The sequence below is a fragment of the Mercenaria mercenaria genome, chromosome 9, assembly GCF_021730395.1.
Source record: "Mercenaria mercenaria strain notata chromosome 9, MADL_Memer_1, whole genome shotgun sequence".
NCBI classification, from domain to species: Eukaryota; Metazoa; Mollusca; class Bivalvia; order Venerida; family Veneridae; genus Mercenaria; species Mercenaria mercenaria.
The window spans coordinates 15,373,959-15,389,545 of NC_069369.1; the positions used below are offsets into that span (position 1 = coordinate 15,373,959).

The 15,587-nt window shown below is 34.4% G+C and overlaps 1 protein-coding gene across 1 annotated transcript in view; it reads right to left on the reverse strand.

Moving 5' to 3' along the window:
• LOC123545982 (cilia- and flagella-associated protein 46-like) overlaps positions 1–15,587 on the reverse strand; it is a 126,804-nt gene that overhangs the window by 15,313 nt on the left and 95,904 nt on the right. Inside the window, exons 46-49 of the mRNA XM_053550424.1 lie at positions 15,367–15,560; positions 10,683–10,801; positions 5,955–6,181; positions 3,341–3,421 (exon numbers count right to left, since the gene is read on the reverse strand). Coding sequence (XP_053406399.1) covers positions 3,341–3,421; positions 5,955–6,181; positions 10,683–10,801; positions 15,367–15,560 — 621 coding nt within the window. The remainder of the gene's footprint in view (positions 1–3,340; positions 3,422–5,954; positions 6,182–10,682; positions 10,802–15,366; positions 15,561–15,587) is intronic.

The following is a 15,587-nucleotide window of genomic DNA, read 5'->3' on the forward strand; positions in this document are numbered from 1 at the left end:
TCTTTCTCTGTCCTGTTTTCAGCCAAAGTTCATTTACAGCCCATGTCCATATTCACCAATATGTTTAAGTTACTTTTGCTGTACATTTGTAAATATTGTAATTACTGTAATGAAACTTGACATGAACATAGCAGAAACAGCAACAAAATGTGTTTAAAAGTTGCATCACAAAGGAAGTATCATTCTGTTAAGTATGTTAAGCAATTTTAATGTGTATAAGTCTAAATTTCAGACTTGAAACTTGGATGAATATGGACTCTGTTTACAAACTGTAAAAGCCCAATTTGTAGTAAAGAATCTATCCCTATTTAAGGATGTACGAGCGTTTTTTTCAGGATATCCGCCATTTTGAAAAATGTTTCTTCGAATATTGCTTTCTAACAAAAGTTTTGCCAAAAATTAATGCTAAATAATTAAAATATGGCTAATAATGTACCATTTAACCAAATGTATTATGCTTTTGCAAAAAAATTTTTCACCCTTATTTTTGGCTGGCATTTGCCTAAAATTGACGTAAGATTTACAATGGGGTAGGGACAGGTAACTTCAAATATCTATTAATGTAGATCAGGTTTGGTTTTGATATTTTTCTGACTGATACATATAATGTTAAGCTATAAATAAAATAAAAGTTTTCAAGACAGCACTTTATATTATCTAGAAAATATAAATTAAAACAAAAAGAACAAAAAATATCAAAATTTACCACTTTTTAACAGTTTTTTCTTAATAAATCTCTTAGATGCACGGTGACCCCAACTTTTTTTCTTTCCATTTTGAAGCATTTTTGTGTGTCATTAATGCTGCAAAATATTTTGAAAATCTTAACGTCAGAGTTTTTTTTTAGATCTAAATACGTTTTTTCCTTTGAAAATGAAGTGGGTGGGGTAATTATGTCAACATGTAAAAATTAAAGAGATTTGTTAGTGACATTTGTGCTTATATATAATTGACATCACCATATATTCATATTAACCTGTAAGACCTGAAATCCCTATAAGATTAAGTAGGATATTATATCCCTTACAGAAGCAAGCCTCTGTGGCGTACATGCTGCGTATTTGCTGTGTATATGCCGCAAACACAGTAGTACGCCAGAGGAGTACTTTTTACATACACCGCATGCCGCGTACATGCCGCGTACTATTTCGACGAGTACACAGCATGTACGCAGGAGGTCACTAGTACACTTCAAGTACGCAGCACAGACTCTGAAAATTTAAGGAGTACACTGCATGTACGCAGGAGGGACTTGTACAAGAAAATAGTACACTGCATGTACACCGCAGATACTTTGAAATTTGTGCAGTACACTTCATATACACAGGAAAGACTTGTACAATTTCTTTTGGCATTTATACTTAGTTTTTTTTTTTATAAGTTAAAGTCTGAAGTAAACTTCATATACGCGTGAGGGACTTGTTCATTTTCTTTTGGTGTTTATACTTTGAATTTATTTAGGTAAAAGTCTGAAGTACACTTCATGCAGGAAGGATTTGTACATTTTTTTTTTTTGGAAGCAAGAACTTGATTTCCGAGTAACTTTTATCTTAATAGCATAGAATAGTTCAGATTACCCGTATTCTGAACAATGAAAATTTGCCAAACTATTCGCAATGTTCATTTGTGATTCTTACATCTTAGTGATTTCTGAGCTGCTGAGCTGTGTAAAAATATATTCTTTTCATTTTGAATTAATCCTGGAGCTTTCTAACTTGGATAATTGAAAAGCCTTATTTGAACTTCGTTGCATTACATTTTGTAATACATGAAATAATTACCAAGATAATGCCTCAACAGCGCCCGAATGAGAAGAATTAATAGCTCTCACTGTTATTTGAATACTCTTAAGCAAAACACCATTCTATCATGTTTTATAAAGGCTTTAATGCTCATTATGTTAACTCATTAAGGCCTCACCAAATTAAAAAGTTGTTCATCAGATTTGCTGCTCGTATATTTTCAGAACGTTTTTGGCTAATTGCGCTCGCCCCACTGGAAAAAATCAATCCAAAATCTTTTGGTGCGCTACTTTTTACGGACGTAAAAGTGTATAAATGCTTATATAATTCCAGTCCTAGATTGTTCTCAGATGGATTTTAATCAAAATAAATACATACTACGCACACATTGTCTATAATAAATCATAACACTTATATTTAGTTGCATTAAAGTTGTTTCCCCTTGATGCAGTTACGCCATTTTCTTCAAATGTTTACCAAATTACATGCTACAAAAATTGATTTATTTCATTGAAAAGTGGATGAAGAAAAGCATACTAATTTATTTGATAACATCAATCTACATTATTTTAGTAAGGGTAAATACTTATTAATGCATGTCACTTATCTTTTTTCTGTTTTTTTTCTGTCCAAATGATCAGCATTTGCATACGAAAGTTGGTGGGGTAAGGAATTTACATTATCACAGCAGTTTTGCCACAAGAGTACACAGCATGTATGCAGCAGGAGTACACAGCATGTACCCCGCAGGACTGGGGCCAGGAGAACAAAGCATGTACGCCGCAGGAGTACACAGCATGTATGCCACAGGGGTAGTACACCGCAGGCTCATTTGCATGTGAAAAGTGTATGTGCCGCGTACATGCTGCGTACTATTTCCCGCATACTAATTTCCTCCAGCGTACATCCTGTGTACTATGTAGTCCACAGCATGTATGCAGCAAGTAGTACGTGGCAGAGCTTATTTGCATGTCAAAAGTGTACTACAAACGTACTATCGGTGTATGTGCGGTGTATATCCTGCGTACTATCTAAAGCCCTTGATTTCAGTACACATCATGTACGCATCATATATGCAGTATGTACACAGCAAGAGTACGCAGCAGGCCTTTTTCTTCTGTAAGGGATGTTTTATAAAGTACCAACATTTTTTCAATTTTACAAAATTTCAGAAATGCGTAAACAGTGGGTGAAGAAAATACCCTATAAAATTTAAACGAGTTTGGTGACCTATGTTTTTTCTGCTCTTGTTTGTCTTAGAAACTAATGTACTTCAAGCTCACAGGGTATGAAAAAATTCTTAACGTTAGAAAAAATTCGCTCGTACATCCTTAAAGTAAACAATTTCTTTTCATAAATGAAAATTGGCCTCATATAGGAGTTATGAAAAAAATTATATCTTGTGAAGTTACTAATGGTACACTAAGATTTATTAAAAAAGTCCATTTATTATTGTGATCTACATTTACTCTGAAAGCTTGTGCACATGTTTATATTGGTAGCATGCAATGATAGCTCTAAGTAACATGCAGTAGAAACAACATTATACAACTGTCTATCTAGATATTACACAAGCCAATCATCAGAACCATACTAACTGCCCTGACCATGTGCTGACTTCCCAGATTTAGGGGCAGCACTTTTAGGGGCTTCACCCTTTTTACTTGGTGCATGAGAGGCTGAAAAAAGGTCAAAATATTGTACATTCACAATACTGTAGAATTCCTCATTCTATAAACAACTTCTGTCTTTGCAAGTATAAACATCTAAAATTATACTTTAAACACAACAAATGTATTTCACACTTGAATGGTATTTCATTCAAAATGTTTCTGTGTAATATTTTCATAAAGTCCTGTTTTTTCTTCTGCTTCATTCAAATTGCTTTAACTGATCACATGTTGCATACACCAACAAAACTGTCAACATACAGCGCTTGCTGGAATAGCATTCATTTTCATGCTGCATCACAAGGCATTTGACAACTTAAGTTATGCAAAAAAGAAAATGACTAACTCAGCACTGTGACCTTCGACTGGGCTTCGTCTTATTTGGGTGTCAATGTATTTTAATGCAGTATCTACTACAGTTTCATTGTAGGAAGCACATTTTGAACTGTAAATGAGCCGCGTCATGAGAAAACCAACATAGTGGGTTTGCGACCAGCATGGATCCAGACCAGCCTGCGCATCCGCGCAGTCTGGTCAGGATCCATGCTGTTCGCTAACAGTTTCTCCAATTCCAATAGGCTTTAAAAGCGAACAGCATGGATCCTGACCAGACTGCGCGGATGCGCAGGCTGGTCTGGATCCATGCTGGTCGCAAACCCACTATGTTGGTTTTCTCATGGCATGGCTCAAATATTGATGGCAGCTACTCAGTCAGATTCTAAGACAGATGTTGATTGTATTGGAAGTTACAGAAAGTTTAGATATGTACATAAAATTCCTATTCCTGGAGCCCTAAAATGATGTTACACAAACCTGAGTCATAAGTTCAAGCTGTTTAACCCGGAAGAAATTTTCAAATTTGTTGTAAATGTAATAAATTTAATCAGTTTAAAGAAAATAAGACTTCTATTTCTAAAGAGTAATACAATGACTGATTCAGCTATTGAAACAGGAAACTGAAGGCAATATATATATATATAACTAAATAGCTTTTTTTCTAATCTTACTGTCTGCATTGTATAAAGATAGAATGACAATAGATTTTTTCCACAGCTAGAGGCAAAGGATAGAGTTATATGTACAGAAAACAAAAGAAATACACAACTTTTTTAATATCTTGTCATCTCCAATGACCTTGGATTTAGCAACCCTTGTCATGTGCTCTGCAAGTCATCTTTATGGGGTAGTTTAAAGAAAATCTTTGCAGCAATTTAGAAGAAATGGAGTGTACATAAATTATGGATGGACAGAAAGACTAAAAAGCGGACATGCATTACTGCAATATAGCCTCCATGTATTTTGGGGAATAATATTCTCTTATAAATGTATCCGAGTATTAGCTAATTTGCTTATAGCAGAATGCATAATGAAAACTTCAAAATGTAGAAAAATGCTATTATAATTACTACGAAAAAAATGGTTTCAATATTACTCATCATGTTATATTTTATACAAACATTTCAAAAGTTTGTTAACAAAATAAACAAACAAATCAAGGACTCGAGTTTTTATCGTAAATGATTAAATTTCCCAAACCAATATTACACCATTAACCGTGTTATATACATGTTCCGAAAGATGCAGTTACAAAAGTAATACATCAATGTCTACAAATACTGACCTTGTCCTTCACCTAAAACACAATTTAAATTATGTCAACCATTTTATAACTTTTTTCAATCTTGCTCTTGTAAATGCAGGTCAAAAACCAAGCCTACATTCATTGGAATTTTTCTCAAACAACACATTAAATTAGTTCTCAAAAGGTTCTTTGAGAAAATGTAATATTACTTTACTTCTACAGATATACTCTCTACCGAGAATTTTACTGACATACTTCAAAGACACAAATAATCTCTACAACGGCTATATATGGAAGTTTACAAAAACCACCATATCAAAAAATGAATATATATATATATATAAAAACAAGGGGAAACTATCAGCATACATTTGTCCTGCAACCAATGATTAAAGAAACATTGAAAAATAATAATGCAAAATATATTAACAACTTCAAATAGTAAACAACATGCTTTATGAATGGATGGAAGGGCAGGATCATTCTTTGTTTGGCAACAGATTATTTCTGGAAGATACACCTCTCTTGTGCAATGTAACTGGATCGAAGCATGGAACACAAAAGTTGGTCTGCTGGAATAATTATTTTTCGTTGTTTATAGAAATATAATTCTGGTCAACAAGCAAGATCCAAGCAAAGAAAACATATTTGCTTTGCATCAACAAATTTTAAATGAAACATTATTTTGAAATACAGTGAAAAACAGTTCACTCAAGATCAATGGTAGACTTTAGCATTTTATACTGTCCGAAGCCAATTTCCTGGCATGGTCTGTGTTTGGACTGCACAAAACCTTAGATAACTGGAGCATTTTGCAACCTCAACCCATTGGTGTTTTCATATAGTTTCTGCCCAAATAAAAGTTTGTATCATGGTATGGAACATTCGTAACATGTTATGGAGGATATCTCACAGAAATATCATGCTGTTTGCCTAATCTATAAATAGATAATTTCTCACCTTCTGGGGTGTCCTGGTGGTATCTATGATAGAACAACTGTAGTGAGAAGTCTCGGGTCAGTGATATGATGTTCTCCACTTGGAACACCTTCAGGGCCTCTAAGGGCAGCTCCATGAGCTCTGGGTCTGCCAGAAGGATTGCATACTCCTGAGGTGGGGGTGGAGGTTCTTTTGGCTCACGTCCTGGCTTCTCTGTAACACTGGTTGATGGGCTAGGCACTGGGGGTCTGTGATATACAAAAGAAATATTTACAGTTATGTACACAGTGTTGTTTTTCAGAATGATAGGCCAACAACGTTCATGTTCTCAGGCATCACCTTATCCTATTTTCAACCCTTAACTTAATTCTGAACCTCCGTCCCCCCACCCCCCCACACACATAACTGTGCCCAAGTGGATGGCTTTCTCAATTGAAAAATTCAATTCGAACCCACATTGATGAGAGGCAAGTGATTTGAAGTCAGCCACCTTAACCACTCGGCCACGAAGGCCCCAATGTTCATGAATACATCTACACACAAATTAAATTGACCTAGATTTCATTAGGACATACTGGCCATGTTTTATGTAATTCAGGTAAACATAAGACCTAGATTTCATTCTGAAAAACACTCTAGACAGGGATTTATGAACACCAGGCAGAACATGTGGTCACAGTTTGACCTACTTCAAATGGTCCAGGTTTTAATCTGGTCTAAACTTTATCATGACCAACATTCTGTCCACAAATAATTTTAAGTTTTTCTATTATTTGACCTAGAGATCTAGTTTCTGATCCTAGATGATCAAAGATCAAATCTCATCAAACTTTCAAAGACAAAATTTTCATTGAGTTCATATAGAAAATATGGTCTCTAGAGTTTTTTACAAGTTAGTTCTATGATTTCACCATGTGACCCAGATTTTGATCTTAGATGATTTAGTTTTACTCTTGATCTAGATTTAAGAAAAGGCAAACATTCTGGCTAGGTTTCGTGTTGGTAAGCTGAAAACACAGACTCTTGAGTGTAAACAATTTTTATATAACAAGGAGACAGTATCAAAGTAGCCTACACACATTTTGACCGAGCTTCGTTAAAATTGGGCAAAAACTGTGACTCCAGTGTGTTACTGCAATAGTCCACGAGAATAAATATGTATCAAGAGAAAAAACTCCTACTAAATCACCTGCTGAATAAAGTAAACAGTTTTGTCCCTTGAAATAAATCAATATTTAACCTAGTTAACCATATAAATAGGAAGTAAGGTGAACTACCTGCGCATAATAATTTGGTTGACAGAAGTTAAAATATAACAGTAACTTTGTTGTTGTTGTCTAACTACTAAAGAAAGAGTGCCTGGAAAAAGTGAGGAATATTACCTATCAAACCAACAAACCATCATAAACAGGTTCATTACAAAATCTAAGGGCACTTAAAATTTCACAATGTTTGATGATGAATATTGTGCATCTGAAGATTCAGTAACAATGAACTGTGATCCATGCCAGTTTGAAGGAATACAACAAGATGCCAGAGCATTCTGCCAAGAATGTAAGGAATATTTATGTCAACAATGCCGACAATCTCATCGGAAATTTCAAGCATTCCGACAACATCATATTCTTCATGGAGATTCGATGCCTAGGACAAGAGAGGAAATAAAACCAAAACTAGCACTCAAGCTATGTGATGACCATCAGATGAATGAAGTGCAATTTTATTGTAACACACATAAAACTGTGTTATGTAGCTTATGCAAAATGGCAAAACATTCAACTTGTTGCTGTAAAATGATAGACGACATCTGTGAAAAGGATGATCAAGCTAGGTTTTACAATGCTGTTAAAGAAATTGAAGCCATCAAAACTGAATTTGAACAACTTAAAACTGTTCAAACAGAGGAAATAGATTCTATTTCAGCCACATCAAGAAGTCAGAGAGCCCTGCTGGATTCTGTAAGGAAAGAAATGAATGAATTTTTTGACAATCTAGAAAATGAAATCAAAGGCAATGAACTTCAGGAGAAGCCTTACATTACAGAACTAAGAGAAAATGTTGCAATATATACTGATGCAATCAACAATTTATCCTCTCTCCAAGAACATATAGACCATGTTGCAAAATCAAAAGACAAAGTAGCAATCTTTGCTGCTAAATCTAAACTGGAAAAGATTCATTGTGAATATACAATAGTAAAAACAACCATCATCCTAAAACCAAAGGCAAGGAAATCACAGGGAGTTATGCAGAAGATACTGGAAGTCAAAGACATTTGTGACAACATTACAAATAAAATGAATATCAGAACTTCTGAAGAGGAAAATGAAGAAGAAACAGAAAATGTAGATGTGGAAGGGAAGTTTACAGATGCAGATGAATTAAGGAAGACAGAAATCAGTATGAATCAAACTGTAGACAACCAAAACGAAAGTTGCAGAGACAATTCTAATAATGCTAACACTAATGACAAAGTTAAGGAAACAAATGTGGATAAACAAGATAAAAATGATGAGCCAGTACAGCAAGGTTATCTAAATGTGAAACCAAACTACTCAAATGATTCATGTGCAAGAAAAAAATCTGAAGTACAAAAGCAAGAAATATCATTTGGTAATTTGAAAATCAAGAACATCTTCTACAAACCAATCATATCTGAAATGAGTGACTCTATCTGTGATATAACAGGATCCTTGTTCCTACCAGATGGTTCCCTTATCCTATGTGATCATGCCAATTCTAATGTGATCCTTCTAGACAAAAACTTCCAACTACTTGATAAACTTCACCTTGCTGGTAATCTTTGGGATGTCGCACTTGTTAATGCCAATCTCATCATTGTATCTTTGAAATACCGAAAGTTACTAAAATATATCAATATAGAGTCTGGGAGGTTACATGAGGGTACAGGAATAAATTTAAAGAGGGTGCCATGGGGTGTTGCTGTCTACAAGAAAAATATACTAATAACATTCCATAACAACCCAGGAAATGGTGTCATTGAGGTCCGAAACAGACATGGAAAAATTTCTAGGAACATAACTGTTGACAAAAATGGTAAGGAACTTTTTGATTCCCCTTTCTACGTAACTGTGAATCAAAAAAAAACGGTGACATTTATGTCACTGATGGTAGAAAAAATAGTCTAACCTGCCTGAGTTTTGAAGGTAAACTTTTGTACAAAATGGAAAGTCAGGAATTTACATGGCCAAGGAAAGTGATCATTGATGACCTTGGAAACTGCTTACTGTGTTCAAGCTTAGGCAATAAGCTACTACTGATTAAGAACAAACTTCAGTCTCCACTTCAATCAAATGAGGAGACTGGTGACTTCAGGGTGTGGTTAAGGAAGTGCAATCGTCCTCAAACTGTCTCTATCAGACAGGAAGATCAAGCAATGATTGTTGGCATCCACAAAGCAAACATGATGATAGTGATCATATGATGATGTAAATAATAGTGACTAATCAACAGATACAATTAACAACTGATGGATGCCTACCAACAAGACTTTGTCTAGTGATCATTATTATGAACTAAGTGATATCACAGCTTTTGTAAACTTCACTAATTACTAACAATGTTGTAATGAAGGTAAACAATTTCAAATGTCTCAATTTTAGCTCTCTTTTTTTTTGTTTTAGTATGTAAAATAAAATAGTTGTAGTGAACAGGTTTATAGTGAATCCTTGGATATATGCACAACATATTCATTGGCAAATATTCTAACATTTACTGAAATCACAGTATTTATAAACTTCAAAATTCATTATCACAATTTTACACATTGCCATATTTCATATTTGTGACAAGATTGCAACCATGTAATAAGTTTAAATTTTACATGTAAGTAAAGACAACACACGATGGAGCATAATATTGATATAAGATTCACAAAATTTTGCAAAATATATGAATGACATCTGTACATAAAATAAATATGTGAGACAATTTATGCTTGTGTTGTAAATCTTCAAATGGCAATTTTCTACTTGAAAAGCTTCTAGGCGTTTAATATAGTTTACTCATTAACAGTAAGTTATATAAATGTTTGCATTTGAGCAATCATTTTCTGACTTTATGTTTAAGTTATAAAATGTATTTAGAGGCGTAATTACTCAACCGGAAACATATTTAATTTTCAACATTCAAATGATCAAAGCAGAAAACCCCCATAAAAATCATCTACATATGAGCAATATGCATCGTTAGGCTGAATACAATCCACTCAGGGATTGAGGTGAAATTTAGGCAAGAGTTGTTGTAGACCAAGTTTGGTGAAGACCTAAGAAGCAGACCATGAAAAGAAGTTGTAGTCTTTCTATTTTTATCTCTGACAGCCCTTAAAAAGCATCAAATGAAGCCATTTGAACAAACTTAAAAAGATTTCCATACATGGATGCTATGGACCAAGTTCGGTGAAGATCCATTTAGCGTTTCATGAGAAAAAGTTATTTAAATGTTACTTCATTTTAACTCAACAGCCCCTAAAAGAGGCCAAGCAGAATCTGGAAAGCTACAGACCAAGTGTGGTTAATGCTGACCAGCAGTTTCAGTAGATGGCCTATAAGTAATGGAAGGGCAATAAAAAGAACCACTGGAACAAATCTGAGAGGTCCATGCAAGGATGACAGATGGACAAGTTCATCACAGAAATTTAGCAGGGTAAGGGTTAAAAAGACTGATATAACCATATGGTTGAATTACTCTATCAGATGTTATATGTATTCGTTTAGTTCATACACTTACACTAGAATTCCATCAAACTGAGCTGTTATTGGTTTAAGGTACATTTCTATTGCCATAACAAGATCACGGAACTCATCCTGTAGGTGGCGCTCTTCCTTCTCGCTCTCATCTACCAGTGTCTAAAAATAACAAATTATCAACAAAACATGAATGGTATTGCATTTTTGCATCATTATTTACCTAAGTTAATCTTTTGGATTTTCAGGGCAATCACTCCTTCACATCATTACACAAAATATTAATGACCAGTACTGTCTTTGGCAATGTTTTAATTCTCTTGGAAGCATTTTTATTTTCAGGTACATTAAATTCCTTAAATCATTACTACCGCATAATCACTAGTAATATGTTAAATGATTGTATGCAATAACAGTCTACCCTACAACAGGATTGTTTCAAATTAACAAAGGCATGTCAGGTGCTTTAATGACTCCATTTTTTTTTACAAACATTTAATGATCATGAGTACGAAAACCTGAAATAATTTATTCTAATATCAAGAATTACATGTTTGAACCCTTCCCACCTCCTGAAAAACTGAAGTGGAGTATTAACAACAATGAGATGCCTATATTTAAGAAATAATTTATAGCAAAACTATGCTTTATCACTATTTATACACGATGGGCAGTTATACGTCGGGCGTAATAATTTCACAAGGGTGCAGCCCGAGTAAAATTATTTCGGACAACATATAACCACCCGAGTGTATAAATAGTGATAAAGCACTGTTTTGCTATAAATTATTTCAATTCTAATATGTTCTTTATTGTAAAATTTATATCAAATATGATGGAACTGTTTCTTCACGCAAATATGGCGCCAATAGTAGGTCTTTGTTTATACAAGCCAGGGCCGGAAATGGTAATACGTCTTGTGGCAGAGTTCAGTTCGGGCGAAAATTATTGCGAATTATTCAGCAAAGCGAATAACTAACTCAGTATGTGTGATAATTAATCAACACATTTGTACAATGTGACATTTCATTTAAAACGTTATTTAGTAAAATATTTCATGAAATTTGAAAGCGCTATTTCTCGATGCGTACATGGCGCTAAATATCACGTTGACGTGACGTCAACATAACATCGTTGTGATGATTAAAGCATTGTTAGTCATATTAGAATTGCTGTTCTTAATCTCTTGATGGCAACAGACTTTAATATTATGCTAGATGTCAGCAGAATTTTTTCACTGCATTCAAATTTTAGGACTTTGTACCTTTGACAGTAAGCTGTCATCAGGCATAAAACATTTAAGTACAAAATTAATGAATTTTTGCCTGTACTTAATGAAGAAGCATTATTTAGCAACATCAATGAGCAAAGAAATTTTGTGAAATCCAACAGAATTACTGAACAGTAAAATGTCTTATTTGCTTCATTAACATCAGTAACTATTTAAGTAACTACTTAAATAATGTTAGCCTCTATCCATCTCTACATCCAAACTCCAACTACTAATTATGATTTCAATATTTTGTGAAATACAATAGACATAATTTTATATTGTCACATCTTTCTCCATCCCCTTCTATACCTCTAGTAACAAATTATGCCAATATTTTTTTTTAAATTTACAGATATTGAAAATAGCAATGTAGATCTCTTGCTATTTTGCTAACAACTGGGAACTAGCATCGACATTAGTCCATTCCAACACCAGCATGTTCTAAAATAACCCCAACAGACACAATACTCCACTAAAGCTATATCTTCATCTCTATATGTAAAATAACAGAAATTTTCTTTTCTTTTAAGCTGTACATCTGTCATTTATGGGTAAGTCTGACCACTCCCTCTTTATAAAGAATGCAGACTTAACCAAAAACCCCATTTCCACAATTTTTTTTTTTTTTGGATTTAACGTCGCACCGACACATGATAGGTCATATGGCGACTTTCCAGCTTAAATGGTGGAGGAAGACCCCAGGTGCCCCTCCGTTTATTATTTCATCAAGAGCGGGTACCTGGGTAGAACCACTGACCTTCCGTACACCAGCTGGATGGCTTCCTCACATGAAGAATTCAACGCCCCGAGTGAGGCTCGAACCCACATCGATGAGGGGCAAGTGATTTGAAGTCAGCGACCTTAACCACTCGGCCACAGAGAAAAGTGGCAATATGTACGTATAAAGGGTCATGGATGAATCTGTGTATATCTGCCATCTTGAAGGCCATGGAATTCATAAGGCAATTAGCTTCAAAATGTCATTTCATAGAAGTTACATAATATATGGTCATAGACAAATCAGCACATACCACTGCTATATGTAATACTGATGCTAACCAAACAACTATATAATACTATTTCTTCTATACCTTTTGGTCTCTTCCAAACAGCCAACTGCTTTTGTATCATGTTACCATCAAATATATTTCCCTATTCAAATATATTTCCCTATTCAAATATTCTGTATTGGGCAGCACCAGTGGTGCCCGACCAGAAAGAAAATGCCTCTGTACATGTTATACCCTGCCCCCAGGTATTCTATAAGAACCATGGTCATGAAGGGAAAAATATACTAACACGTTTCAATTGCGCATTTCATACCTAAAACACGCAGTTCGGCGAATGTGTACTATGGATATCAAACAAGTGGTAATTTATCTTCCATTGTGTACCAGTCACATTTCTTCAATACATCTTATCTTAGAAAAACAATGCGTAGTTTATAGTTATTTCAACGTTACACAAAAAACTTGCTTGAACTTCCCTGGTGAAGTTCCGTTCTAGATTACAAAACCATTCTGATTGGCTAATGTGAAAATGTATGTCAATCGTCATTTTACTACACGTGTTCGCTAAAATGTGAAAATGCAGCATAAATGTGCAAAATGAATAAAATAAACAGAACAGATGCAGACCAATGTACGATTTCAAATTAAAGATCATATACAAGATGAATTTCATTCATCATTTCGAGTTTTATTGTAAAAAAGTGATTATTTTTAAAATTCTGTTTTTGTTTGTTTACATTTCACCAAACATGTGCACACTGCCGTGACCTCTAGACCGGATGTTCATTAGGGAAGGTCAAGCAAGTTTTTTCTGTAACGTTGATGAAAGCATACAATATGTTGATAATGTCAGCAATATGGAATATTGAGACAATGTGTCTGGTGCACGATAGAAGATAAATTATTGCTTGTTCAATATACTAGGTACCCATTCACCGAACTGTGCATTTAAGCTGAGAAATTTACGATTGAAACGGTTAGTATATTTTCCCGTTCATGACCATGGTTCTTATAGAATACCTAGGGGTAAGGTATAACATGTACAGAGGCATTTTCTTTCTGTTCTGGTGCCAGTGGGCAGCACAACAATTCTAGATTGAATTGCCAAGTTTACTTATGATAAATCCTGTTAACTGAGAGAAATATCCATATGCAATTCAATAACAATATATCCTTAACCTGATGCTCCTGTATATATTTCATGGATGAATCTGTGTCCCAATATTTTGCAAGACCTGTATCCTACAAGGCACTTCCACCCCCCACCCCCGAGTGTGATCAAGTCTGGTGAAATCCATGAATGAATGACTGCAGATCAAGACACTGTTTTAATGACTCTTTTATACCTATTTCCAGTGATATATCAGTCAAAATTGACTATAATTTTTGACAAATTAGGCAGAAAACTTGTTTGAAACAGTCAAAACCCCACACTAATGTCATATTTGATGTCAACCAGTTAATATTTTTCCACAGCCCATGGGAGATGAATACTTGGTTTTGTATTCAGAGGTATATAATAAAAAGGGAATATTCAACATTGTTCTGTACTATATGAGATATATTTAGACTTGTACCAGAAAACATATTGCACTCGCCTTGTCCAAACATATTGCTAAATTGTATAGAACAATGTCAAATAAACTAATAAAAGTCAACATCGTGGCCTATGCTCCTTATACCCAAAATATGAAAAAAAGATTTAACATAATAATAAAGAATAAACAACTGGCAAACAAACTAGGAACTATGATATAGGTAAATGTTTTTGTGAATAAATGAAACTGAGAACCGAAACTCACAGAGACATCATTATTTTCCCAATATGCCTGTACAACAAATGTAAAACACCATATATAGAAATAAAAGATTTTGCAAGGTCATTAACCGATGAACCAATAAGTTTTATACGGAGCAATAACAGCATGTATCTATCAAAAATATTGTTATAATGTATGTGGAGTACAAGACCTGATGTTCAGGACTGGTATTCATAAAGCTCCTAAGGGAAAATTTTCCCTAAGGGACTAAGGGAAAAGTTCCAAAGCATTTTGTGGACAACTGTTGAGACAGTTGGAATGTCTAACAATATTGTCACATACAGTCTAGCATAGTAATGAAGATTGTCAGTAAATCTTATAAAGTCTACACTTCTCTTTTGTGCTATGTTGTTCAGGAAATTTTACAATGTTAAAGATTTTCCTAAGTGTTCTCTTTAGGAGCTTTAAGAATATGGGCCCGGGTGTGGCAATTTCTTATTTCACAAATATTTACATACATTTTCGCTATTACATTTGATCAAGCTGCCTATTTTCCTAATTTCTTAACTGGGTAGAATGGATACAAAACAAAATATGTAATAAATTATGGGTGATCTGGATTTTGTAATCCTTCAGTTGTTATAAATGTAGAAAAAGAAAGAAAAGAAGCTGCAGTATATTTACCTTTGGTTTCTGACTTTTCATACTATCATCAAGGTTTTCCAACATTTTACGTCTCATGGCGGCCTGAGAACGCTGATATTCCTGTTTTACTAGCAGCTGTTGTACGTTCTGTCTGTGCTCTCGGCATTTACTTAACAGTGCTTCCAACTCCGCACGACTTGTCTCCATACCAAACACCTTTGCTCGGCTTGGTGCTAAACAAAATAAAAACTATGCATTTA